Source organism: Lissotriton vulgaris, chromosome 7 (genome assembly GCF_964263255.1).
Source record: "Lissotriton vulgaris chromosome 7, aLisVul1.2, whole genome shotgun sequence".
Taxonomy (NCBI): Eukaryota; Metazoa; Chordata; class Amphibia; order Caudata; family Salamandridae; genus Lissotriton; species Lissotriton vulgaris.
In genome coordinates this window covers 581,663,054-581,690,373 of record NC_141695.1, presented here as the reverse complement: position 1 = coordinate 581,690,373, position 27,320 = coordinate 581,663,054, and the positions used below count along the sequence as shown (strand labels likewise).

The window sequence follows — 27,320 nt, the reverse complement described above, 5'->3', positions numbered from 1 at the left end:
GGAGAGGAGTGGGAATAAGAGCTATCTGGAATATATCCACGGCATCCTTCGGCATGACTGGGACAAATTTGCTAGCTGCTTTAAAAGGGCTTTCCCCTGCTCCCCTTTGTGCCACGTCAATAGCACAAAGCTGATCCTGGGTATTGGTTGCATCATCGTCATTTGTGTTAGGAATAGAACCTGATCCCAAGTCACATAAGGTTAAAAGAGTTCTTGCGTCACTTGCTGTTGTTAATGTGGCCTCGCCGGGCAATTGGCTGGCCCCACTGCAGTTAGTTTCTTTGACTTTTGGTTTGATTGCAAAGAATTTTTTGAGTTTAAGTTTCCTGATAAAGAGGAAAACATCCGCTCTGGTCCCCGTGTAGTTAAAAGAACTCTCCGGACAGTAGTTTAAACCAAGGGACAACAGCTGCTGTTCTGCCGTTGATAAAGTTAGGTTTGATAAATTGGTAATGGTGCTTGCCATATCTATTGTTTTTTGTTGTTGTTTTTCTTTTTGTACCAGGACTTCTTTTTGTTTTGCGGCTGACTTGGCGCGTTGCCGCCTTGCTTTGCGCCTGAAGTTGCGTCGCTTCCTGCGCCATTGTTGCGCGTTATGGGTCGAAGTGTCCTGATCGGTCCTCGACTAAAAAATCGACCTCCTCACCCAGGTCCAAAACTGCATGTAACTCACTATCCTGGTTGAGACTGGCTGTTGATCCAGTTGTGCTGCAGGAGTTGGAAAGAGACACAGTGTCCAGGTCTGAAGCATTGGAGGCTCCTTGCTCATTTCTAACACTGGACTGTTGCATCATTTTAGCTTGGTTGGACAGTTGGCGCTGTTTTCTAGCTTGGTCGAATTTACGTGAGAAAGTATAAATCCGACCCGTTTCATAGTCCTCGAGGTCTCTTTCGAATTTGTTGATTTTCTGTAATTTTATTTTCTCCTCATGTTTTTTTAATCTTTCACCAATTTCTTTACGACTTTTTTCAATCAAAGTTTTGATATCTACTTCCTCATGTCTGTCCAGTTCTTCATTTATTTTTTTGATTTCTTCCAGCATGGTCACTCTGTCCAGTATTGCATATTTTATCAATATTTTGATTAAATTCATGGACGCAATGAGGTTGCTTTCTCCCCATTCTTTTAACATGGCAGGGTTTGGGTCCACGAAGCTGGGGGCAAGCAAAATACGTAAGCCTCTCGGCACCCTCCCTGCTTCTTCGTATTTAGTCAAGGACTTGCACTCCCACCACTTTGTTACTTTGGACTTGGATTTCTTCTCTAAAATTTTCAACAATTGTTTGACATCTTGATTAACTGAGTTGGCGACCGTTACTGGCGTTTGTTTGTTCGGTGCGCCACGAGGCAGATTGCTGTATAACATCGCCGCTGCCGCCTCCCTCTCTTCGTCGAGATTTGTGGACATTATTTAAACTGTGTTCGCGGTGTAAACTTGAAAGGATTTGTAATGTTTAAATCGGCACCTGGCCGCTGCGTTGTGCTGCCGCCTGAAGTGAAACGCTGCCTCCTCACCTGCACTACGCTTAATTGGACGTCCGTTGAGCACCGGTGTTTCTGCTGCTCGCCGATCTATCCGATCCGCTTCCAACGCCGCCCGGTGCTGACCTGGATTTCTTTTCAGCTGCAGGGGGTTTGTTTCGCCGAAATATTCCTCTCCGGAATGCTGCTCCCAATGTGGCTGTGAAGGCAAAAACCGCTTGATGAGAAGGGGGTACTGCTACCGGAGACAACCAGCTTCCGTGAATTAAATGCAGTGCAAATCCTCGAACATCCACGCAGGCAGCGCGGCGAAAGAAGAAGCCAGACCCCACGTTATCAGGCAGGATGTTGTATTTGTTTAAGACCTTTCAAATGGCGCGTTTCGAGTACAATGTTCTCTTGTTCACACACCGTTGAACCAGTCAGCCTTTTAATTTATATGCTTTTTTCCCTGACCCTTCGTAAGGGCCACACCTCCTGTCGTGCATCACATGACTGTGTCAATAAACATGGAAATAGGTGCAACTCTCCAGATGGAAAATACAGATGACTGATTCTTAGTGTAATCACTAAATCACAGCATTGCAAGAAGAAGATATTATATATGCATATAGTATATCATACAGTATATACAACAATTCATGTTATAGTTTCATATAATATCCGTCATGGTGTGTAAAAAAATGTACTTTATAACATTTTTGAACATTGTCCATTTCCTATCATAGTAGTATTGCACATATCTCATAAAAGGCCTACTTGAATATTGTTTGGAATATATATATATGCATATATATGCATATATGTATATTTATGTATTTATATATATATATATATTATCCCAAAGCGATCCTTCACGCCTGAGAGCGCTCGACAGTGTGTGCTCGGCCCAAGGGCTGGATCATAGCCCAAGACTAATTTTGAAAACAAAGAGGGCGGCACAACTGATTACACAAACACTCCAGTGTGTGGAGTGTTTCGGTGTCACTCCACCTTGCTCATCGTGAGCAAGGTGGAGTGACATCGAAACACGTAGATCAATGCGCCTGTTGCCCTTTGAAAGAAAGAAATAAAAAGGATTGCTGTTTAAATCCAAGCTGGTTGTGCGACCCGTTGTTTTCCCTTTCGGGAAAAAAGTTGTTGTGATAATTAGCGGCTTGGTTCTGCCGCAGGATACCGCACATGCGAGAGCGCTGCCAAAACTCCCGCGAAGGAACCGATTTGGAGGTGATATATATATATATATATATATATATGTGTGTGTGTGTGAGTATATATATATATATATATATTCACTGAATGTTATAGTTGGAAATTCTGCTGTTATAGTTAGTTGAACTAACTATAACTCATGCCCCTGCAATGCACTGCTGATGACGTCACATCATTCATGACATAGTCAGTGACATCACTCATGACATCTCAAATGACATCACTGATGACATCACTGTTGACATCCAGTGACTGCGTGTTTCTGTAAAGTTTAAATGAGTTTTTGTATATGTATATATATATATATATATATATATACATATATATATATATATATATATATATATATATATATATATATATATATATATATATATATATATGCAAGGTGTATTGAAGAATGAGTGGGTGTATAAGTGTGTGAATGGATGATTTAGTAGGTGCATGACTGACTCTATAAGTAAGTGATTAAATGTGTCTTACTGAATGCATGGGTTAGTGACTAAACTGTGTGAATATCTGTATTAGTCTGTCAGTTGGTGTATAAGCGGCTGCATGGGTTGGTGAGTAGCTACATGAGTGTCTATGTGGGTTATTGATTGGTTGTCTTAGTATCTGCATGGGTGCCTGAGTGTCTGTGTGGATGGGTGGTGGGGGTGTGACTCTGTGCATAGATGTATAAGTGGGTGATTCACTTGGTGTATGGGTTTGAGAGTGTATCTGTGAAGGGCTGTATGGGTTGGTGAGTGTGTGTATGGGTGTGTTGGGGGATGAATGGATGTCTCAGTGGTACATGTGTGAGTAACTACATATGTGAAAGGCTGTATATGTAAGTGTTGGGAGTATATAAATGACTATATGTGAGTGATTGTGAGAGTGGCTGTATTCATGAGTGTGTACTTGTATCAGTAATTGTATAAGAAAGTATGTGTTAGTATCTGTACGAACAGCAGCAGCTTCTTAATTAGGGGGGTTTGCCCCCCATATTTTTGCCTTCCTTTATTTTTAAATGAAAGAAACGGAACCTATTACTACATTTGTTTTGCAGCATAGAACTCTGACTCTCGCTTTGCACACGAGAACCAGGCAGAGTCCCATCACTGAAAGGCACATGCAATGCTACGCAGGTGCCATGTCGCACACTTTTCAGGGCTTGTTTACTTTCAGTCCTGGCTTGAGTAGCATGCTGGAGTGTAGGGCCACTGACGGAAGGGCTTGGAATGACACAAGTCAGGCAGAGACTCAAGGATACTGCCATGTGGTCAAAGGGGTAACCTGCAAGCGATGGATCTATAACGGCTGTTCCTCGGTCGTGACAAGAGACCCACTGCTGTAGTGCGGGTCCTACCAAGTGCCGCTCGGTGCTGGGACTAAGGAAGGAATCAAGGCTGGCGCTTTGCAGGAGAGTGCCCGCTTTCCCGAAATTGGCAGCAACAAAGCGGGGCATGGTGACTCCAGTTTATCCGCTTCTACCCACTTGGGATCAACATCAGTTTTATTGAGAAATGTGAGCACACCCACAGCGGAAGATGCAGCGCACTACGATATCCAGAAGGCCATGCTCTGGCCGCGCCCATCGGGCAGGTGTCTCAAATAAAAAAGTGCGCGAAGCAAGTTGCTTTCATTCCTGTTTGAACTATATGCCACGGAAGAAGGGACAGTGAGGTCCCGAAACGCGTCTGGCTTTTACAGTTGGGAGCGAGATGCTGTGAAAACCTGTGCTTGCCTGCTGCCAATAAAGATGAAGGGACATATCTTTTGACTCCTGTGGTCTCTGTCAAAGGGGTAACCTGCAAGCGATGGATCTATAACGGCTGTTCCTCGGTCGTGACAAGAGACCCACTGCTGTAGTGCGGGTCCTACCAAGTGCCGCTCGGTGCTGGGACTAAGGAAGGAATCAAGGCTGGCGCTTTTGCAGGAGAGTGCCCGCTTTCCCGAAATTGGCAGCAACAAAGCGGGGCATGGTGACTCCAGTTTATCCGCTTCTAGAAGGCCATGCTCTGGCCGAGCCCATCGGGCAGGTGTCTCAAATAAAAAAGTGCGCGAAGCAAGTTGCTTTCATTCCTGTTTGAACTATATGCCACGGAAGAAGGGACAGTGAGGTCCCGAAACGCGTCTGGCTTTTACAGTTGGGAGCGAGATGCTGTGAAAACCTGTGCTTGCCTGCTGCCAATAAAGATGAAGGGACATATCTTTTGACTCCTGTGGTCTCTGTCAAAGGGGTAACCTGCAAGCGATGGATCTATAACGGCTGTTCCTCGGTCGTGACAAGAGACCCACTGCTGTAGTGCGGGTCCTACCAAGTGCCGCTCGGTGCTGGGACTAAGGAAGGAATCAAGGCTGGCGCTTTTGCAGGAGAGTGCCCGCTTTCCCGAAGTTCGGAGCAGTGGGGATTATTCTTGATCATAGTCAGCCACATACTTTACAGTGCACAGTCTGCTGTCCGTGACCTGCTGCTGGCCGGTGCTTGACGCTGACTGAGTACAGGTAGAGGTATGGATAGTAAAAATATATGAGAACTCAGTTACTGTTGTTAGTTCGGAATGTTGAATGAACTAAACAATTGCATTGCATATATCCGATTCAGTGGTCGATCATTATAGCAGACAGAGGCAATTTGTATCAGAATACTTTTAACTTTAATATTAAAAGCAATCTATCTATGTCTGATATGTACAACTTGTACCCAGAATATTTATTTCAATACATTTTACAGTGAAGAGCCAACTACATTGAACACTTGACCTTCTACACATTGCTAAGCCAAACTGGGACATTTTTATTATACCAGTTTGCCCTGCGTGCATTTTCTTTACCATTGTGCAGCAGCTGCAAAACACTGTATTTAGCTGCAGTCCTCCCCTGGAGTCCATTTCTGAGTGCTCATCATGAAGAATGAACATCCTCATAAGAGAGAGGCAGGAGGATGGAGGTAAAGAGCGAGAGGAGTGGCAATGGAGATGAATGTAATTGCCTTGGCAGAGAAACAAGTTGAAAGCAAAAGATGAAGAAGGTGGGAGAGGAGTGGGAATAAGAGCTATCTGGAAAAATGGCTGAAATTAAGTTTGAGATGTCTGAGGGACAGAGAGGTGAAGTTGTTCCAATTCACTGGTATAAGTAATCTAGTTGATTTTCCTTTGCATTCTGGTGCTCAGAGTCTTTCATTTGAATTACAAATGCCAGAATGCGAAGAAAACAGGTTTGGATAAGCTATTCACTCCTAATGAAGGGCATTTTGCAATCTCCAATAAAAGAAAGCCACACAGAACACATTGGGAAGAAGCAGAAGAAAGGAACTTAATAATAGATGAGATAGAGCTGAAGTCTTTGAGGAAAGAGAACTGGAGAAGACGTGGAAACCATGAGGTACTGGATGGTAAAGGGAACAGACTGGGTAAGGAAACCCATAAAGGTCTCAAGCCCCTGGAGGGAGGAGGGGGCTGTTGGTCCCTTTTGGTAGGGGTTCGTTCAAAGAGCCAGATCTTGAGGTCCTTTTTGAAATGGGCGAGAGATGCTGATTTCCTGAGGTGGAGGGGCAGGGTGTTCCAGGTCTTGGTGGTGAGGTAGGAGAAATAACTTCCACTGGTTCTGGTCTTGTGGATCCTGGGGACAAAGGCTAGGGTGAGTTGGACGGAATGGAGTTGTCTGGCGGGTAAATGGAATGCAAGGCAGTGGGTCAGGTATTCTGGCTCTTCACCGTGGAGAGCTTTGTAGGCATGTGTAAGGAGCTTGTAGGTAATTATCTTGTTGACTGGGAGCCAGTGGAGTTGTCGAAGGTGTTGTGTGATGTAGCTTCTGCAGGGGAGGTCGAGGACCAGGCTGGCTGCAGCATTTGAACGTTCTGTAGTTTCTTGAACTGTTTCTGGGTGACATTGGTGTAGAGTGCATTGCCGTAGTCGAGTCTGCTGGTGATGAGTGCCTGGGCGTCGTCTTTCTGAATTCTGTTTGGATCCATCTGAATGTCTTCCGGAGCAGGCGAAGCATGTGGAAGCAGGCCGAGGAAACTATGTTGAGTTGGTGGGTCATAGTGAGCAAACAGTCCAGAATGTTGCCAAAGCTGTGTGCCTGGTCCATTGGGGTGGAAGGGGTCCCAGAGCAGCTGGCCACCAGGAGTCATCCCAGGCTGAAGTGGTGGGTCCCAGGATGGGTACTTCTGTCTGGTCTGAGTTGAGCTTGAGGCAGCTATTTTTCATTCAGGTAGCAATGGCCTTCATTCCACTGTGGAAGTTGGTTTTGAGGTTTGTGGGTTCATTAATGAGCGAGAGGATCACCTGGGTCTCGTCGGTGTAGGAGATGATGTTGAGTTCGTGGCTTCTGACGATGGCTGTAAGGGTGGCCATGTAGACGTTAAAGAGGGTGGGGCTCAGGGAGGAGCCTTGGGGCACTCCACAGCTGATCTCTGTGGGTTCAGAGAGGAATGGGGTAGTCAAGACTGATTTGCATATGGCTGGGTCCACACTGGGGTGATGTGGTGAGCAAAAGAATGATGGATTAAACCCAGATCTTTTTGACTGGGGTGAATGTTTGCATTGTCCACCATTCCGTCCATCAATTGTTTCTTTTGCATATGTTGCCCTAAGTGAGAAGGGTATGCCCAGAAGTTGGTCCCATGTTCACTAGACCACTAGATTCAAGGTAGCCTGGCTGATGAAGGGTGATGCAGTGAAACCGGTCCCAGGAGGCTTGTTTCTGGTCCAGGGAGAACCTGGCTTGGCAGTTCGGGCTGGACTGTTCCCACAAGGAACAGGGTCAAGACTGATTCGCATATGGCTGAGTCCAAACTGGGGTGGTATGGTGAGCAAAAGAATGATGGATTAAACCAAGATCTTTGTGACTGGTGGGTGAATGTTTGCATTGTCCAGCATTCCGTCCATCAATTGTTTCTTTTGCATATGTTGCCCTAAGTGGGAAGGATATGCCCAGAAGTGGGTCCTGTGCTCACTACACCACTGGTTTCAAGCTAGCCTGGCAATTATTTATTTTGCATTTGACACAACAGCGGCTCACCACAGCAGTCACCATTAAGTAGTGCTATTGGGGAATTGCAGCGGCAGGGAGGACAACGGGGAAAAGTGGCGGTAATTGGAAAACCAAAAGGCAGAGGCAGTAAAATGTATAAGAGAAAAGCAGAAAAATGTAAAAGAGAAAAGCAGAAAGAGTGACAGACAAAGCAGAAAGAGACAGGCAAAGCAGAAAGAGACACAGCGGCAGAAGGGCAGCCCTTGATGCGGGGCAGTAATGGGATTAGTCACAGGCAGGAACCTGCGGGTGGAGATAGGCCTCAAACTCCTGGCCTCCAGGTCAGCAGCAGCAGCGGGGACCGGCTGGAGCTGCGCATGAAAGGTGCAAGTCCTCTAAAAGGATAATGGACTTTCATTGTCTCAATACAGCCTGTGGTGTTAGCAGACCATCAACTTTAAGTTGATGGTAATTATCATTTCTTAATATTGAAATCAAATTTGTTTTTGTTGCATTGCATTTAGGGAGTCGCCCTTTGCGATTCCCTAAATGCAATCGCAATTTAATTAGTCGCAAACTGTGCGATTACTTAAATAGTGATTTTTTTTATTTGGCATGATGCATCCCAAATGCAAAAATTCGGTCGCAAAGGGGCAGATTCTGCGAATCTGCCACTTTGCAACCGCAAAAAGCAATGATGCATGTGCCCCTTGGTGTTTATTGTAGACATGAGGTCAAGCAAAATATATGCAACAGTATTTCCGCGAATGGGTAACATGTCATTGGTGGATTTTGCAATGCCATTAGGTGCAAATTTGACATTGATTGATGTATTCTATCAAGCAATCAATCAATCAATACATTTATAAAGTGTGGTACTCACCTGCAAGGGTTTCAAGATGCTGGGGGGAGGGGGTCCTGCTACTGCACGAAGAGCCAGGTCTTGAGTAGCCTCCTGAAGGTTAGTAGGTCTTCGGTCTGCCGTAGGAGGATGGGGAGGGCATTCCTGGACTTGGCGGCGAGGTAGGAGAAAGATCTGCCACCGGTGGTCTCTCTTCAGATGGCCGGGCCGATGGCGAGGGCGGGGTCGGCGGAGAAGAGCTGGCAGTTTGGGGTGTTGAAGGAGAGCCGTCAGTTGAGGTATGCTGGTCCGGTGTTGTGGAGTGCCTTGTGTGTGTAGGTGAGGAGCTTAAAGGTGATCCTCTTGATGACGGGGAGCCAGTGGAGGTCTCTCACTTGGGGTGTGATGTGGCAGTGACGAGGAATGTCTGGGATCAGGCGAGCAGAGGCAGACAGGTCTAGGAGGATGAGGGCCAGGGTCTTGCCGTTGTCCAGCATGGCCCTGATGTCATTGGTGGTGGCGATGAGGGCTGTGTTGGTGCTGTAGTTGCTGTGGGACCCAGTCTGGGACGGGTCCAGGATGTTGTTCTCCTCGAGGTAGTGGGTCAGCTGTTTGTTGACGGATTTTTCAATTACCTTCGCCGGGAACGAAAACAGGGAGATGGGCCGGAAGTTCTTGACGTCCCTCGGGTCTGCCTCGACTTTCTTGAGCAAGGCGTTTATCTCGGCGTGCTTCCAGCTCTCCGGGAAGGTCCTATAAACCCATCATGAGGTGATTTAGCATTTTGAGGTACTCTTTCAAGACATTTATTGGTCCATATTCGTTCTTATTTCTTCCAAATCAACTTCAAGGCATTCCAAGACATCTTCACCAACACCGCCGGTGTGTAGCTGGCACTCTTTGGTAGTCAGTACCTAAAGTGGATGAAGGTCTTGGTCTTGGTATTAGTTATATTGGCTTTAGTTCTATGGGCTTGGGTAGATGGGTATGAGGTGATTTTTAAATGTCCTTTAAGATACTCCGCTATATCCTAACAATATGATCACTAACCCTGGGTGAAGCACTACGCTACGCTTGCGTAGTTTGCGAAGGGGCCGCTACTTCACACTACGAGAATTGCACTGAGCACAGTGTAAACACGTGTAGCGTAGCGTAGCGTAGTGCAGCGGTCATTTTTTGCTTGCTCACGGTCCTCAATGTCAAGTTGGCAACCGCGAGCGAGCAAAATGTCATCCCAGCGAGACGTTTTCCTTGTTCGCGATCAGCAACATCAAGTTGCCGATCACGAGCCTGGAAAATAAACCTCCCAGCGAGATTCTCAACGCGGGGAGGTCAGGTTTCTCATTGCGAGTGGTCGCATGTGCTCACGACCGCTCGCAATGAGAAACTACCAGTCCGCGTTGAATTCTACTCAAGCGGCAGAAAACGACCGCTTGCACTGTGCAAGATGCAGTTTGCACTGATTGCACTGTGCTGACAAGCATCCGGCATGGTACAATCAGTGTGAACAGCATTTTGCACAGTGCACTATGCAGTTCATGTAGCTCGCGTAGTGCGAAGTGCACTTCGCATAGCTACGCATAGTGCTACTACATGAACTACGCCCAGGGTTAATAATCATCACTATGTGGCAGTATTAATGACCCTCAGAAAAGAACATTATTCTTACAAGAGGATGTAGTTTAATGTAATCTTGTTTCATTCTTCCACACGGTCTCTTACAATCCAGGAAGGTAGTTCACTCTATAGTTCAGGCTAGGATCAGTCAAGCTTCGTGGCTTCATGGCAATAGGGTAGCAAGTATCAACTGCCTCGTGCATATCAGGTCCAGCTGTGATTGCCTGGTTTGTTTTGCCAAAGTTGTGGTTAGTTCAGACTCTGTCCATTGAGAATACAGATCCTTTTCTTTTAGATTAGGTATTTGTAGGGTTTCTGGTTTTCAGTTAATACCAAATATAACTTTTAAACACCACCAAAGGGTATATTTGTCTTCCAGTAAAAACGGTAAAACACTGGATTTTGCTGCACTTTTTCTTCTGTGGCACCTTCTGGTGTCAAAGAGTAAAAGTACAACTGCTCCCTCTAAACACTTTTCTTGTGCTTGGGTCTTGAACCATGCTAAACCACCTAACAGATCACTGCAAGTTCCCTGGATCTCTGATACCTACCATCATTCTCTTATTAGGAGCATATCATATGGCCTCAGCTCACTGTTCACTACATGTTGCTGTGCAGTGGCCAACAGGTTTGCTGCTGACTCTCAGTGGTGTCTCAGTCTAGGGAAAGGTACACCTCCATGATTTCATCCTCCTTCAATGAGAGGGAGGCAAAGCTTTGCTTTTTGTTAATAAGGTAACAGAATTGTGGCAACAATAATAACTGTGCATATAGACACCTCCAGAATCAATGTCCTCCTATAAAACACTACACCCAACAGAGGTGTGTGATCTGGCTCTAATGAACCTGTGTTTCTTTTAGAGCATCCATAGACTAAGAAAATGTATAAGTAAGTATAAATGATGTATGCAGTGTAGCTAGTACATTCCTAGTACGTGCCGCAAAGGATTCAGTTTCAGCAATAACAGGTGCATTGACCCATTCTGAGATTGCAGACTGATGTAGATGCTGACCCAGGATCACGCAATTCAACTTTCATTCCTAAATCCTCCATGTCTAGAAGAAGCTTGGAGCTTATGGTTCAAGAAAAGGCTTGACACTTGGAAAATCACCTGTGCAAAACACTGTGAATACATTTAATGTAAAATCATTATTTCTCCCTAGGTGGAAAATGCCCTATAACACTACACACTGCACAGAATACAAAGGTAAAGTGCATTGTGCAACTGCTCCAACAGTCCAGTAGGAACACAGTCCTAACACGGTTTTGAAAACCAAAGACCTACCTCCAGGCTTGGAAACAAATCCAAACTTAAAGGCCCTCAAATAAACACAAAATTCCAAATACACAGCCCACCAATGTAAAATAAACTTTCTTCGTTTTGCCAACTGCACATATAAATGAACCAAAGCATCCTGCAGATGATAAAGCTTATTTACTACCGTAGCTGCTTTTTCATGCAGCAGCACAGTTTGCTGTCGCTGAAGCTATTGTAGCCAACAGTATGCATATAATCATTTTATAGCAAGCTTCACGCAGGTGACCTGGTAAAGCAGGAAAAGGCCCAGGTTAGAGAGTAAAATACATTCATTAGCTGAGTTTTTTCGTTGTATCTCAAGGCAAAAGGCAGGACTCGGCTTACAATAATTGAGTGTGAAGCACCCCGCTGTACTTCTACCTCATATCCTAAGTTGAAAATATTCATTTAGAAATTCTTTGTCATTTCTGTGAAGAATAGAGCAGCAAGAAGGTGTATCAAATGTCCACCATTAACCTTTTATCTGCTCAAAACAAATCTTAAGGTGGTGCAAACATATCTCCATTCAAGGACGTCCTTGACATGGGGTCGGACTAGACTGCTGGAAATAGGGATTTCAGTACTGGGAAATTAGACAGGCAGGGAACAGGAAGAAATAAAGTTACTTGAAAGAGCAAATTCAAGAAAAGGGTACAAAGAAGAGAGTTAGGAGAATGAATGAATGTAGGAATAATTGACAGTAGTAATATATGAGGGAAATTAATCAAATTTCTTAATGATCACAGAAAAAGCATAATCCTTGTGATTATTTTCTAATAAAAAAGAATAAACAAAAATAGGCACGGAAGTTTACAATTTTTGAAAACATTGGAAAAACTGAAAATACTTTACTGGAATTTAAAACAAAAAGAAAATGAAAACAGGAAAGCAGAGCTGTGGTCCAGGCCATACTTGTTTATTGTCAGTGTCTATTGTGACCTTTTCAATCCTTTAAGGCAATATGTTGCTTCCTGTTCTTTCTTTGTTTCCTGGTCAAGGTCAATGTTCTCTGAGACTATACAAGTAGTCTGGTTCCTCTGCTTGTTGCATTGCAGCACCTCTCTTAACATATTGTCCATTTGAGGAAGCTTCCAGTTTTGTTACTGCTACTTAGATTCTGGGTGCTGCTCTTGATCTGTCTGTATTTTCAGAGTTATTTCACAGTAGTTTTTTTTTCTTTCGTAGCTGAACATTTCTAAAGCCTGACACCATGTTTCCAGTTACCCTTCTGGACTCACAAGTAGACATGAAAGGCAGCAGGCCATATCAAACTAATAGGAGTCAAAAAGGATGTCTCAGAAGACCTGACTTTGACGGACTACGATACCACAACAAACCTCAGAATACAAATGTAACTATGGATCAAGTTAAAGATTTATTTGCTGTAATCATCAACATATCTATTCAAGTCTAATCTAAAAGTACTGAAAATACTTCCCTTCTTCAGTTCTTGGCCATGTTGCCTCAAGGTTCATTAGACCTTCTTCTGGTTGACATGGCCGAGGAGAAATTTGATGGGAACCTCAGAAACTTAAAAGAAAGGATTTTGTAATCCATTTACTTTCAAAACATATATGCATGCATCGGTTTCATTATTAGCAATACTTCATGAACCATATTAACATGGGCAGCACACCTTTTATCTCAGATTCCAGTCATCTGCTTGACGATAACCCAGTATTTTTAAGTGCCTTTAAATAATGGTTACGCAGGGATAACCAAAAGTGTTTGGCACAAGAAGATATACTGGAAATTTATGAAGGATCTATGGATTTGCAGACCTACATAGTTCCTTACAAGGCACTTGCAAGTGAAACAGGTTGGGCAAATTCAGCTTTGTTTACCTTATTACAGCAAGGTTTAAAGGAGGCAATCAAAGAGGAACTAGCCTACACAGCAAGACTAGCCAGCGTACCAAATTTAATTACAATCGTAATTAAATTGAAGCCCGGATTCAAGTCTTGATATGACCAAGCACTTGTGGTCCTAGCAAACGTTCTCGTAATATTCCTAAATCAAAGTCCACGGTTTGACCTGCATATTCCAAAAGGACTACCTGAACCCCCAGTGGACTGCCTTGCTGCGTTTGGAGGACTGCCCTGCTGCTTAAAGGACTACCTTACTTCTTAAATGAGAACTGTACCATCTCCTTGAAGCAAGGACCACCACAATTGACTTGAAGGGCTAGTTGGCTAGCCTCCTGTAGCTACAGGGACATAACAGGCTCCAGCAACCCTTAACTCTGCACATCAACTCTGCTATAGTAAGTCTTAGTCCCCAAGTAATGCCCACTTCAGGTCCTGGACCCTTGGAAGTTGTGTTAGAAGTCCTACTCGTGCCTAACCTTAAATATTGGGACTTAGAACATTTTTCCTCAGCAAGTGCTATGAAAACCGACAGAAGACTAGGACCTACCAGCTAGTCAGTCCACCCAAGTTGCATCGCTGGTTAGCCTGATTTCATAGTAACTCCCGCTACGTTCATCTCTGCAGCAGCAAATCCTGTTCAGAGGATCCACCTGGCCAAGGTATCCAGTCTTGTGAATCTCTTCGGATTCAAGAGTGTGGAAAGAAGTAACATCAAGTCTTGATATGACCAAACACTTTTCGTCCTAGCAAACATCTTCCTACCATTCCTAAATCAGAGTCCACTGTTAGACCTGGCATCCTTTCAAAAGGACTACCTGTTCCCCCAGAAGACTGCCTTGCTGCTTTCAGAGGACTACCTTGCTGCTTGAAGGCCTGGCTTACTGCTTGAATGAGAACTGTACCATCTCTTCGAACCAAGGACCACCAGAATTGACTTGAAGGGCTATTTGGCTGGCCTCCTGTAACCTGCTGGGACATAACAATCTCCAGTGACCTTTAACTGCTCCTGACCTCTGCTAGATTTAGTCCTAACCCGAAGTAATTCCCCCTCCAGGTCCTGGACGCTTGGAAGTTATATTAAATGTGCTACTCCTGCCTAACCCTAAATCTTAGGATGTAGAAAATGTTTCACCAAGTGCTATGAGAACCGACAGAAGACTAAGACCTACCTGCCAGCCAGTCCACCCAAGATGCATCCTTGGTCAGACTGAATTAGCAGTAACTCCCGCTACGTTCATCTCTGCAACGGCAAATTCTGTTCAGGGGGACCTCTCAGCAAAGGTATTCAGTCTCATGGAGCCTTCGCTGGATACAGCCTGCAGTGGAGATATTCGACTTCCAAAAAGGTAACTCAGTCCGAAGGTAAAAACCTGAGTCCATCCAGCGGCTCCCCAATGGTGAAGATGACCACTTTTCAGACATCATCTGTTACCTTGCCTCACTGAACTCTACCTTCTCAGGAACTTTTCTTCAAAAATGTTTCTAAGCCCTGAGGTGTCATATGACCAGATACCCGCAGTTGGCACTTTGATCTTTTAGGCACTATTTTGTACTAAAAACCTTACCAATACAAAACTCTGGTTCTACTGATTAGATTTAAATTTTTGGGGTATCATTTTATTCATTAAAGTTTACTCTATTACGTCCCGATTGGTTTGGGGATTTTCTTGTGTTGTGTTCTCACTTTATTACTGTATGAGTGCCGAAGAATACTTTGCATGTTGCCTCTAAGTCAAGCCTAACTGCTTTTGTGCCAAGCTGCCAGAGGGCTAAGCACAGGTTAATCTAGTAACTTTTGTGGTTCAACCTGACAAGGATTGTGGTTGTTATTTGAGTAGTGGTTTCACACCCCTCAAACAAAAACCCAATTTCTTACATCCACCTATGTATAAACAACTGAGGAACTGATGCTGTTAGGATTTACTCAAGGTCCGTTATCTGAACAGAAGAGAGCACGATATTGAAGATGGAGTTTTGTCCATACCGGAGTATTAGAAATGATCTTATTGGAAATGTTTGATGAGACCCAAATGAATCCAGGAAAAACATGACACAGAATGCAAGACTTTACCACAGATCTACAATGTATCTGCGTCACCAGCGTTTATTATTCTGTCGCCCTGCCACTTTACAATTTCAGTAGCAAAGCATAATGTACCAGTCCTAGTGGATTGTTGGAAATCCAGTACGTACATAGATAATCATTGGGCTAAATAGCCCTTAATCCTTCCTTCAGAAGGCCAAGGCTCAAATTGTATAAGTGGTGGATGGAATACCCATTTCTTCAGAATTAGTGAAAGAACAAATTCAGTCATTGCATTTAATTATAATTGGGCATCATGAATGGGTAGATTTGGATTTAATTGCTTCATCTAAATATCCAGTAATTTTTTTAAGTTCCTGGTTATGGCATCATAATCTCTTTAATAAATGGAGAAGTCAAGACCTTGTTTCTGCGTTAGAATTTTGTATGCAAAACTGTACTGTGGAAGATTTATCTAATAAATGGTAATTTCAGTCAGCAATTTAAACCAAAGCACAATTTGCATCGATTCCTGTCATGTTGCTTGAATTTTCTGACATCTTTATGTTTAACTCCGTACAGATATTTTGACTGTTCATTGTAATGTTTTGGGTTATCAAGTTACTGTATGAGATGCGTTTGATTAATGGCAAAGACGCGGTGGCTAGCAGCGCTTTGTTTGTCCTGCAGATACAAGTGACTACAGAAGCACTGTTTTGCCGGAAAGGGTCTCACATGAGGAAACCAGTTTTTAACTCATGAACCTCTTAGCTGGTAGGCTACATCATGGCTAATAGAGGGTAAATATGTTCAAGAAAGTGTAGAGTGAGTCTTTAAACATGACAAGAAGACCTATATTTAAACATCTATACAATGTGTCCATGTCTTTTATTTTATTTTTTGTTGACAGTTTTTTAGATTGATGTGTCAAATATATGGTGCTGTGGCGAAAGAGCTTGGCCCTGATGAAAAAACTCTGTTTTATTCAAAGTGTCTGACTCGGGGTTTGGAGCGGAGGACGGGGAGGGACACACCAATACCAGAAAACTGGGGTACCAAAAATAACACACAGCTCCTATCAAGTGTGCACTAACCTTGTCACTTGCTCACCACCACAAGAGTCACAAAGTTGGCATTGGGACACTGGCAAAAGTAGGCTGACACTAGGACACAAACAAGGGGACACTAACACAAATAGATACTTTCATTAGGATAATGTCACAGGCAATCTACATTAGCACAGGGTACTTGCACAGGAGACAACAAAGCATACGCACCAATACTGCCATAGCAACAGTGGCATGGGAGTGCTGACATGGTGCACAGTCACTAATTCTGAGACACTGTCATTGGGGAGTTTTTCTGGGATACTGACACAGGGACTCTAGGGCTCAATGGTGCGCACACTATTACACAATACTAATATTCCCAATGTCATGAATACGGGTTCACAAAATAGGGAAACTGGCTGGCAGAACGTAACATTAGTAAACTGACATGCATATACTGACAGGGGCCACTGACAGAAAGGCACTAACATGGAGACAACAGCACAGGGATAATGCCGCTGGAGCACAGATACTAGAAAGCTTACACAGAGACACAAACACTGACATTGGGATTTGGATGTTATACAGTGAAACCTTACCAATGACACCAGTCACAAACTTCACACTAAGACACTGACTTAGTGACATCAACAATGATCATGGAACTCCCCACATAGGTGCATCTTCGATCACACTGCAACACTGATACAAGGATACAGTTACTGGAACACAGGCACAGGGCACAGCACTGGAATGCTGACAGGGGCATAAACATCAATACTGGGACTATAGGTGCAGGGAAATGACACTGGTAAATTGATAAGGGGTTGTTAGGATGCTCACACTAAAATACTGATGCTAGAACACAACACCAGAACACTCACTGGAGGGACACAATATTGGGGTACTGTTCTGTGGTTGCGGACTGGGGTCACTGACACTGAGACCCTGACATGGAGACAATAGCATAGGGACACAGGCATTGATATTGACACTGGGCACTGCAACACTGCAAGGGGTTACTGGCACAATGATAACAACCACATGGACTGGTATGGGGACATTGATCCTGGGACACTGATGCTGGGGCACTGACACTTGGTAGACAGAGAAATAGGGGCACTGAATTTGACACTGGAACACTGATGGAGATACAGAGGGATACTGGCTCTTATGTACCAGCACTGACTTTAAGACACTTAGCAAGGAACACTGAGAATTCCACATGTAGCAATGCTAAGTCACTGACACAAGGACACCAGCATTGGGGCAATAATGATGAATGTCACAGCACATGGATACTAATATGACACCGGGCATCAGCATGAAGGCACTGACAGTGGGCCGCTAACACTAGAGCACCTGAACTGACACAGGGAATCAATCAGAGGAGTCATTCAATGGTGCACAAACAATTGCACAGTAATACTGTTAGGGGGATGGACACAAGGGTACTGACACTGGGGCACTGAGATGAGCACAGATAATGACGCATTGATGCTGAACACAGAGTTATCAATATTGATACTGGAATACTAGCATGTACATGAGAAAGGATATTGCTCCTACTGGCATACAGTCTCAGATATTGTGAGACACTGATATTGGGAGGGCTAAAGCTACATAATTGATTGATTTTTTAATTACATATTTAATAAAGAGCAGTGACCTCTAAAATGAAGTATCCTGGCACTAGCAAAGTAACCGAAATATGAGTAAAATATATGTGTTGTCAACCAACTACATTCAGTAGCAGGTTAGCCAATGAGTTGCAAACCAGGAAACCTTTAATTGGTATCTGCAAAGTGTTAGATTTCCCTGGGTGCATAGGTTGCATGGCAAACTATTATCTGCTTTAGATGTAATGAATGATAGAAAGTGGCCTCCATTCTAGATTTGCTATAACTGGGTGTCGTAACCAGGAAGACATTTTGACCCAGATGTATGACCGTTTTTAGTGCTCTCAAAGGGTTGAGGCATGTACAAACCCTACTTTGCAAGTACGTGATCTATTACCGACTCGCAAAATAGGGTTTGTGACATGCTATTAGGAAGGGGCTTTCCAAGGACGTTCCTTCCTAATAGCGAGTCACGGGTATGTCTGATTGTTTTGCTACCATGAATAAAACAATTGCAGTTACCACCAATTTCAAATTGGTGGTAAGCAAGTAGCAAAGGGAAAGGGTCCCCAGGGGACCCCTTCACCTTTGTGTTTGGCAGCAAAAATATGTTTTAAGAGCAGGCAGTGGTCCCACAGACCACTGCCTGCCCTAAAAAAATTAAAAGAAAACGTTCCATTTTTTCCTTTCAAACGCATCCCATATTCCTTTAAGGAAACCGGACTGCATTAACAAAAAAAATGCCTTTATTTAAAAAGCAAACACAGACATGGTAGTCTACTGTCCCCAGCAGGCCACTATCCCTTTGTTATTGCCCATTCACAATGGGTCACAAATTGCAACCTACTTCATGATTATTGATGAGGCAGGTCATTTGTGATCCCATTGGGAATAGCTAATGTGTCAAAGAAATATTGGTACATTCAATTTTGTCAGTCACAACTTTTTTGTACCCTGTACATAGAGAAACTGGTAGCCATGTTGTATGTTTCAAGTCTTCTTTATTGGTTCCACTTCAGGTTAGTACCAATCATAGTCCAGCCAGCTCTAGTCAGGTACTAGCCATGAACCAGCTCCACCAGGAACAGCCTGCCTAGCTGCTCAGCCCATCTCCAACTGTCACCACTCATCCACCCAAGCATTCCATTCATCACAGACACACCAACATTCAGTTACCATCTCTTACTCTGGCTCAGCAGCTAGGAGGACCAAGGCAGATTACATATAAATGTAATATTTAGGATATAACATTATCCCTTTCCTTTTAAAAAGAAAACAAAAATTACAATATTAAAGAAGAAAACTATGCACAAGAAAGCAGCAATCTTCCTAATTCAGGGATGCAACTAAAAGTAAAACATCTCAAAAGAGAGAACAATGCAAATCAAGAAAATATAGGCAAAATACAACATATAAAAATATGCATCAATATCCCCCATACTCCCTCATAAAAACTATTAAAACATTTCAAAACGTGAAATAATGTATTAAGTCACAAACAATGTTAAAACGCAGAGAAGCTAAACTAATAGCAACTTCGCTGGAGTATAAACACTGCGTACCTTTAGGAAGAAAGAAAATTGTCAAGCAGTAATAATTACCAAGCAATAATGAATACCAAGCAAGCAATAACCCCATCCTTCCCCCAAAAACATTATAAAATAATGTAGTTAAGGCTGGACACACCACACGACTAACACCTGAGGCCAGAAACAGACAACAAGGGTGAACCAACACAAAAAACACATGTGTACCACAAAATGGCCCACATAGATGGGACACACAGTTAGGCGCAGTGGGACTTGCACACAACAATATCTGAAGCGCAAGGCGACTTACACAGGACAGCCCAAGATGCGCAGGGTGACTTGCACACAAAGCTGCAACATGTGAAGCGCGGGGCGACTTACACACATACAAACAGACATGACGTGCAGCGCAAGGCGACTTACCAACACATCAGACCAAAAGTTCAGACCAAACGTGCAGAGCAAGACGACTTACGCACAATGATGAGGACACAAAACCACATAAGTAACGTAACCACAACACATAGAGGTGGAAAACCACCCACCAAGACCAGCACCACCATCATGTAAGGGAGTGTAAAGTAAATCCTGCCTTAGTGTAAAGAGGCAGAAACTGTGGCATACATACACAATGTACCCCTGTACATAAATTGGGAATGACATGTAGGGGTCACTAACTTGGACTAAAACCCAACCTTACCCCACCCCTAAGGGATCAACTGTGATGTCCACCCACTAGGATACTAGGACGTCCCAACCAAAAAACAGCGGAAAACTGTGGCAGCACGAAGTATGAAGCTTTTGATATTACTAAAATAAATCCATCTGCTGTAGAACACTGGTGACCCATGTTGTATGTTTAAAGTCTTCTTTATTGGTTCCACTCAGGGTAGTACCAATCATAGTCCAACCAGCTCTAGTCAGGTACTAGCCATCAACCAGCTCCACCAGGAGCAGACTGCCTAGCTGCTTAGCCCATCCCCAACTGTCACCACTTATCCACACAGGCACCCAGGCATTCCATTGATCACAGTCACACCAACATTCCGTTACCATCTCTCACTCTGGCTGAGCAGCGACGATGGCCCTTGATTGATTACATATAAATGTAATACTTACGATATAAAAAAATTGCAAGGTGAAATAAATCTCAATTTGTTAACCCACGAAATTGAATGGTTATACATCTGGCCCTTTGTGACCTAAGAGGGCAAGACAGCCAGTACCAGGTGAACATAGAAGTAATATGTATGAGCTTTGTTCTACATTTTATATAGATTTGTAGCATTAAGATAAGGCCTTGAACATACACCATTTCTGAACCGGGAGCCAGTGAAGTGTTTTTAGCTTGCAGGATATGGGGGAGGAGATTTCGTGAGGCCCAGGATTAAACAGGCTGCTGTGTTTTGTGAGACCTGCACTTTATGTAACATGTCTTTTGGCAATCATACTAACAAGATACAATAATCCATCCTCGTGAAATTAAGGCTTGGGTATGAGTTTTCTGTGCCAGAAAGAAAGGAAGGATTTTTTATGACTCTGTGAAATATAGTTTGGTAATAACATGCAAAGAGAGGGAGTGACCAGTTTTGAGGCCAGCTAATTTTAGTACCAATGATCATTGATTCAGTCTTGTTGCAATTAAGTACAAGGTAGTTTGTGCACATCTAATTGGCAAATGCCATGGGGAGAGTTCTTAAAACTAAGAGGTTTCTTGTACCTTGAGGATACACTGTATCTGTTCAGTATGAGGATGGATGAAAACTCTAAAGGATTTTATGAGATTAGCCAGAGGAGCTATGTACAAGTTAAAGTGTTTGGGGTGTAGCATGGAGTCCGGGGGTGCAGCATGCGGTTTGGGCTTAGGTGAGGATCTATAGTTGTGCAGCATCACTGATTGGGTCTGACCGTGTAAAAAGGATGTAAGCTAGGCAGGACTCTTCTTGCTATACTAGCAGCCTCATATTGTTGGAGTAAAATGGAGTGGTAGATAGTATTAATGCTGCAGACGGACCCAACAAAATCATAGCCAGCACTCCATTCCCACCCAAGGAGTGTCTGATGTATTCAGTGGCTTTGGCAAGGACTGTCTTTTGCAAAAACCTGAATGAGCTTTGTGCAATACCATGTAGGATTTCAGATGGCTAATGAGCTATTTACGCATCTCTTGATACGTCATTTTGGCGAACAGAGGCAGAAGTGAGTTTGAAAGAAAGTTGGTTTAGATTTCAGGGTCTAAAGAAGGCTTCTTTAAAAGAGGCGAAGCAAATGCTGCCTTTCCTTTGTCTAATACTATACCGAAGAGCAGGTTTGCGAAAGATAAGGCAGGATGATAAAACTAGCGGACTTTTTTGAGTTAATGGAGTGAACAAGCATTCATAAGGGAGAAAGAGACCATTTTGATAGCATTTTTTTATGATTATGATCCGCTAACGGGGTTATAAGTGTCTCAGAGAGTCTCATAGGCTAGGGAGAAGTATTAACCTCAACAGATTCTGCGTCTAGAGCCTGAGGGATGTTCTCCCTCAGATCAACAATTTATTTGTGGGAAAAGGAAGATAAACTGTTGCATAAAACTGTGATAGTTTGGGAGAGTTTCCATCTTCTTCTAGATGGGTGAGATTGTTTAAAAAGTAAACAAACTTTCACTGTGTGGTTTTTAGATTCTACAATCTATATTTGAAAGAACTCTGCCTTTGATTTCCTGTTAATTTTAGATTTGGGATTTCTTCCAAGTGTGATTCAAAGCCTTTCTGCCTAAATCTTTTAAGTCTTTCAGTCTTTTTTGTGTTTTTAATTCTTCAGTGTACCATAGGGCCGATGGTTTAGCCCGTCTGGGATTGAATGGTTTTATTGATCTTGGTCCAGTAAGGATGATCTCCAGTTCTCTATGGCATCAGAGTTGTGTGTGTGATTGTCCTCAACAATTTGGACTATGATGTGGTGACAGTGATATATGAAGCTTGTGTATGACACTGACATTGGGAGTTTCCCATCAACACCTACATTTTGACATGGGGATAAAGACACACAGTTTCACTGAAAAGAGCACTGAAACATACATCAGGTCACTGTTACTGGGACATGAGTACATAGAGATATTAATGCCTGAACACAAAGACTAGGTCTGTGAGATAAACTGGACAGCCATGGACACTTGGACCAGGGGCATAAGAACAAACACATCTATGGTCCCATCTGTAGGAAAGTAGGATCTGCTTACATTGGTTACCCCCACTTTTTGCTGGTGTTTCACTGCTTCTCGAATTTAGTCTCACTGGGACCCTGTAATTCAGGACCCCAGCCTCACTGCTTCCTCTCCAAAATGAATGCATGTACTTTAGGTACACTCCAGATTGGTTACTGGGTTACCCTTGTGAGTCCCAAGTATATGGTACCTTAGGTACTAAGGGCATAGGTACCCCAGCGGCCTACTAGGGGCTGATGCATGTATTATGCCACCCCAGGGAAGCCTTCCAAAATGGCACCACAGGTCTGCTACTGCACCCTGGGTAAGGTGGTGCATGCACCCTTTACCTTGATATAGGTTACCTATATCTACCTTTAAATCACTGACACATATAAACCTTTCAGGCACTCCTATGGCAGGCCTTATCAATCCTGAAGGCAGAGTGCTTGGTTTTGTGTGAGAGGGTGCCCATGCATGAGCTGGGCCCCCTGCAGATTTCAGAGCCTATTCTGTGAGGCTATTCTGTGATGCAGCTAGACCATATACTCTTAAGTGCATTATAACCTTGCGGTAAAGCTAACTGTGGAATGGCTGCATAAAAACATGCAGTGTTTGGTGTCAAACATTTTGGAATCCTCCCCCCCCCGCCAGTCCTGGCGGCGGGGATAGAAGTCCACCCTTCTAGAGGGAGAGACATGTACACACTGACCTAACCGGTAATAGGGTAAAAGAACCCTAACATCACAAAATGGATGCTGCAGCCACAGACACAGGTCTAACCTCCTGCTGCTGGATGAAACTCCGGCAGGGGAGACCTGGACAATAGGTCTCCTGTCACAGGGAGGTGTCACCACCTCCCAGACAGGCTTCAGTGTATTGGGGCTGGGTGGGGGCACTTAGAGAGTGTTTTTCAGCCAGTGCTGGGGGCACACTTGGTTTCCCTGTGCATACCCCAGTTCAAACTGGTAGCAGGGGCACTAAGCCTCTCCTCTGGGGTGAAACTGGACAAAGGGAAAGGGGTGTAACCACCACCATTCCCAGACCCTCCCATAGGTAGGTCCGCAGTGTATGTCCAACCCCCTTTCTTCAGTATAAGTAAGGGACCCCTGGCAACAGCACTTTAGATTATGCCTGGACGAAACTCTGTAGCTGAATCCTGGAACTTCGACACACTACTAAAGACTAGAGGACTGAAGAATTTCCCTTGGTGCCTGTTCAAACAGGCACCAAAGAAGCATCTTGCTGGTCTGCATTTCCAAAGCTCCCGTCGAACGCCAAACTATTTGCAAATCAGGACAAAGACTTCCAGATTTCTCAGAGGCAGATACGAGATCCCAGCAAAGCTGAGACCCGCAGCCCTCATGAGTGATATGGAAACAGAACTCCTGGACACCATGGGCATTTGCAAGTGCATCAACTTCCCGAGCTTTCCTGAAGCTGTACATTGAGCTACTTATAGTTCAAGCCTGGAGCAACATCTGCACCAAAGGTTGTTGGCCTACACTCCACAAGTGTTCCGTGAGCCCCCTTCTAGCATTTCTGCTCGAGGCCCCTTTGTGATCCCTGGTCTGTCAACTGGTGGGTCCCCACAAAGGTAACTCTACTTTCCTTTGGGCTTCCCTGGTTGCTTCAGACACTGAGCGGTGAGTCCCTCAGACCTTGCTGGTCTGCACCAAAGTCAATCTCTGCTTTCTGTTGCTGTTGCCAAGGCTTGTTGGGTCAAATTCAACAACTGACACTGCATCACTTGACATCCTTTGTGGGACAGATCAAATCCAGCACCTGGTTATTGTCAACACTTCCTGGTCCTCGTGGCTGAAGAGTCAAGCTACACCTTCTTCCCCTGAAATCACCCGGCATTGATGGGCATCCGCTCATCACCTTCCTGGTCACTGGCAAGTGACCCAGACTCTGTCCCCTCTGCTTCCAGGTTCCACTCATCCTTGATCCAGGCTTGGATCCACCTGGACACTTTCCACTTGGACGCCAGCAGCACTTTCAGCAGATCACCATTGAAATCGAAGACGAAACCCAACACGAAAAGACAGCTATGCACCCGGCTCCCCGGGGTGAGGTTATGTTAATGTTAATGTTAATGTTAAGCTGTATTTATAAAGCGCACTGACACCGGAGGTTTCCTGGCGCTGAGATTGTGATTGGGGTAAGGCTGAGAGCTAGTGGGAGTTCGAGAAGAGCCAGGTCTTTAAGCTCTTTCTGAAACTCAGCAGAGTGTCAGAAGTTTTAATTTGTAGGGGGAGAGAATTCCACAGCTTGGGTGTCAGGAAGCTGAATCTCCGGCCACCCAGTTTTTTTAGCTTGACCGCCGGGATGGTAAGCAGGTGAAGATGGGCAGAACAGAGGTTACGGGCCGGGCAGTGTGGGTTGATGAGGGATTTCAGGAAGGCCGGGCACTTGGTCTGCCGGGCCTTGTAGATTAGGCAGCCGATTTTGAAGGCAGCCCTTTGTTCAATGGGCAGCCAGTGCAGCTTGGACAGAAGGGGTCTAGCAGATTGCCATTTGTGGGCTTTGCAGATGAGTCTTGCTGCCTGGTTCTGCACCATCTGGAGGCGATGGAGCAGGGACCTGGGTAGGCCCCAGTGAAGAGAGTTGGAGAAGTCGAGGCAGGAGAGAACAAGAGAAATGACGATTTGCGCCAGTGCCTCATGGGAGAGGAGGTGGGAAATTTTACGGATTTTTCGTAGCTGGAACATGCTGGCTGAGATAATGGCTCCGACATGAGTTTTAAGAGAGGTCATTATCAATAGTAACGCCCAGACTTTTTACCGCGCTCGACGGAGTGGGAGGAGTGCCCAGCTCGTTTGGCCAAAATTGTGGCCCCCAGTGTGCCGAGCTAGTGCCAGGCAGGATGAGTTCCGTTTTCTCCGGATTTAATTTGAGCTGATTGGAAATCATCCATTGTTGGATGTGTAGCATTACTGCCTGGAAGTTAGATGCGGCATCAAGGGTGTCTAAGGGGAAAATAATCTGCATGTCATCTGCATAATTGAGGACAGTGCATTTCCAGTTACTTAGTGAATGAATTAACGGTCGGAGGTATAAATTAAAAAGTAATGGTGAGAGGGAGGATCCCTGAGGGACTCCACAGGTGGTGGGTACCTGGGTTGCAGTAAAGGGGCCTAGAGGGTCTGTTTGCACTCTGCCCGAGAGGAAGGACTTAATCCATTCCCGGGCAGGGCCCTGGATGCCCGCCTGTCCGACACGGTGGAGAAGGATGTCATGGTCCACCGTGTCGAACGCGGCCGAGAGATCCAAGAGGACCAATGCCTGTGGGGACCCTCTGTCGGCATTCTCCCGGAGAGTGTCAATGACTTTTAGAATGACTGCCTCAGTAGAGTGAGCTGGTCTGAAGCCGGCTTGGTTAGGTTCCAAGAAGCCAGAACTCTCTATAAATGCCGACAGGCAAGTTGTCACATGGGCCTCCAGAAGTTTAGAGGTGTAAGGTAAGAGGGAGATGGGCCTATAATTGGCAGAATTGGCGGGATCAGCTCCAGCTTTTTTTAGGAGGGGCACTAGTATGACCTGCTTGAATACGGAGGGGACCGTACCAGTGCTCAGGGAGGTGTTCAAAAGGGGAAGAATACTATCGGGTAGAGCTGAGAAGACTGCCCTAAGGACGGAAGGTGGACAACAGTCCTTGGGAGAACCTGATTTAATTTGAGTAGTGAGCTCAGCAAGAGTACTGGGGGTGATAGCTGGGAACTGAGTGAAGGAGCAGGGGTGGAGAGGGGAGGAGTCTAAAGGACTAAGGGAAATGGGTGGAGAGATAGCGTTCTTGATGTCTGCGATTTTCTGAATAAAATAAGTATTGAGCGCATTGCAGGTGTCTTGGGTTGGGGCCTGAGAGGGAAGTACTCTGTGATCTGATGAGAAATCATTCATGATTTTAAAGATTTCTTTGGATTTATTGCGAGCTGAGTCGATTCTTTCAGAGATATGCGATGCCTTAGCTTTAGTAATAGCGTTTTTATATTCATTGCGGCCCCTCACAAACTCTGCACGGTCCTCCTTGGAGTAACCCCGTCTCCAGTTGCGTTCTAGGTGGCGTAACTTTAATTTTTGTGCTTTAAGTTCCTCGGAGAACCAGCGATGGGAATTGCCATACCTAGTATGTGCACATCTGGTGAGAGGGGCGAATCTGTCACTGGCTGATTGCAGCCAGGTGGTTATTGCGTCTTCCATAGAGTCAATACCAGATTCTGGGTTAATGATGGGGCGGGTATTGGCCACAAAGTCAAGGAACCCCTGGGAGTCATAGGAGTTCCATTTACGACATAGTCCACCAGGAAGGGTAGGGGCCTTAATGCTCCCTTTGATCGTGATGGTAACCTCTATCAGGTGATGATCTGACCAGAGACAAGGGGAGATGATTGGGCGAGACAGGGCGAGGTTCTGAGTCCAGACATGGTCAAGAATGTGACCCTTGGTGTGGGTGGGTAAGGTAATGTGTTGTGTCAGATTCAGACTGGTCAGTATTTCGAAAATCTCAGTAGCATGAGGCCCTGCTAGGTCGTTGTTGTACAAATAATTGAAATCGCCGAATATGGCGATTTTAGAGTGATGGGTAAGCAGGTCAGCTACCTGTTCGCTCAAAGATAAGGGGAAAGATGACAT

The 27,320-nt window shown here is 44.6% G+C and overlaps 1 protein-coding gene across 1 annotated transcript; it reads right to left on the bottom strand.

Annotated features, from left to right (window-relative positions):
• Positions 1-593: 593 nt before the first annotated feature.
• LOC147702056 (uncharacterized) lies at positions 594-27,320 on the bottom strand. Its single transcript, XM_086929400.1, has 3 exons — positions 25,974-27,320; positions 1,517-1,682; positions 594-1,264 (listed from the first exon to the last, which is right to left on the bottom strand). Exons 1-3 carry the CDS (start codon positions 27,318-27,320, stop codon positions 594-596), a joined length of 2,184 nt encoding a protein of 727 aa, XP_086785526.1.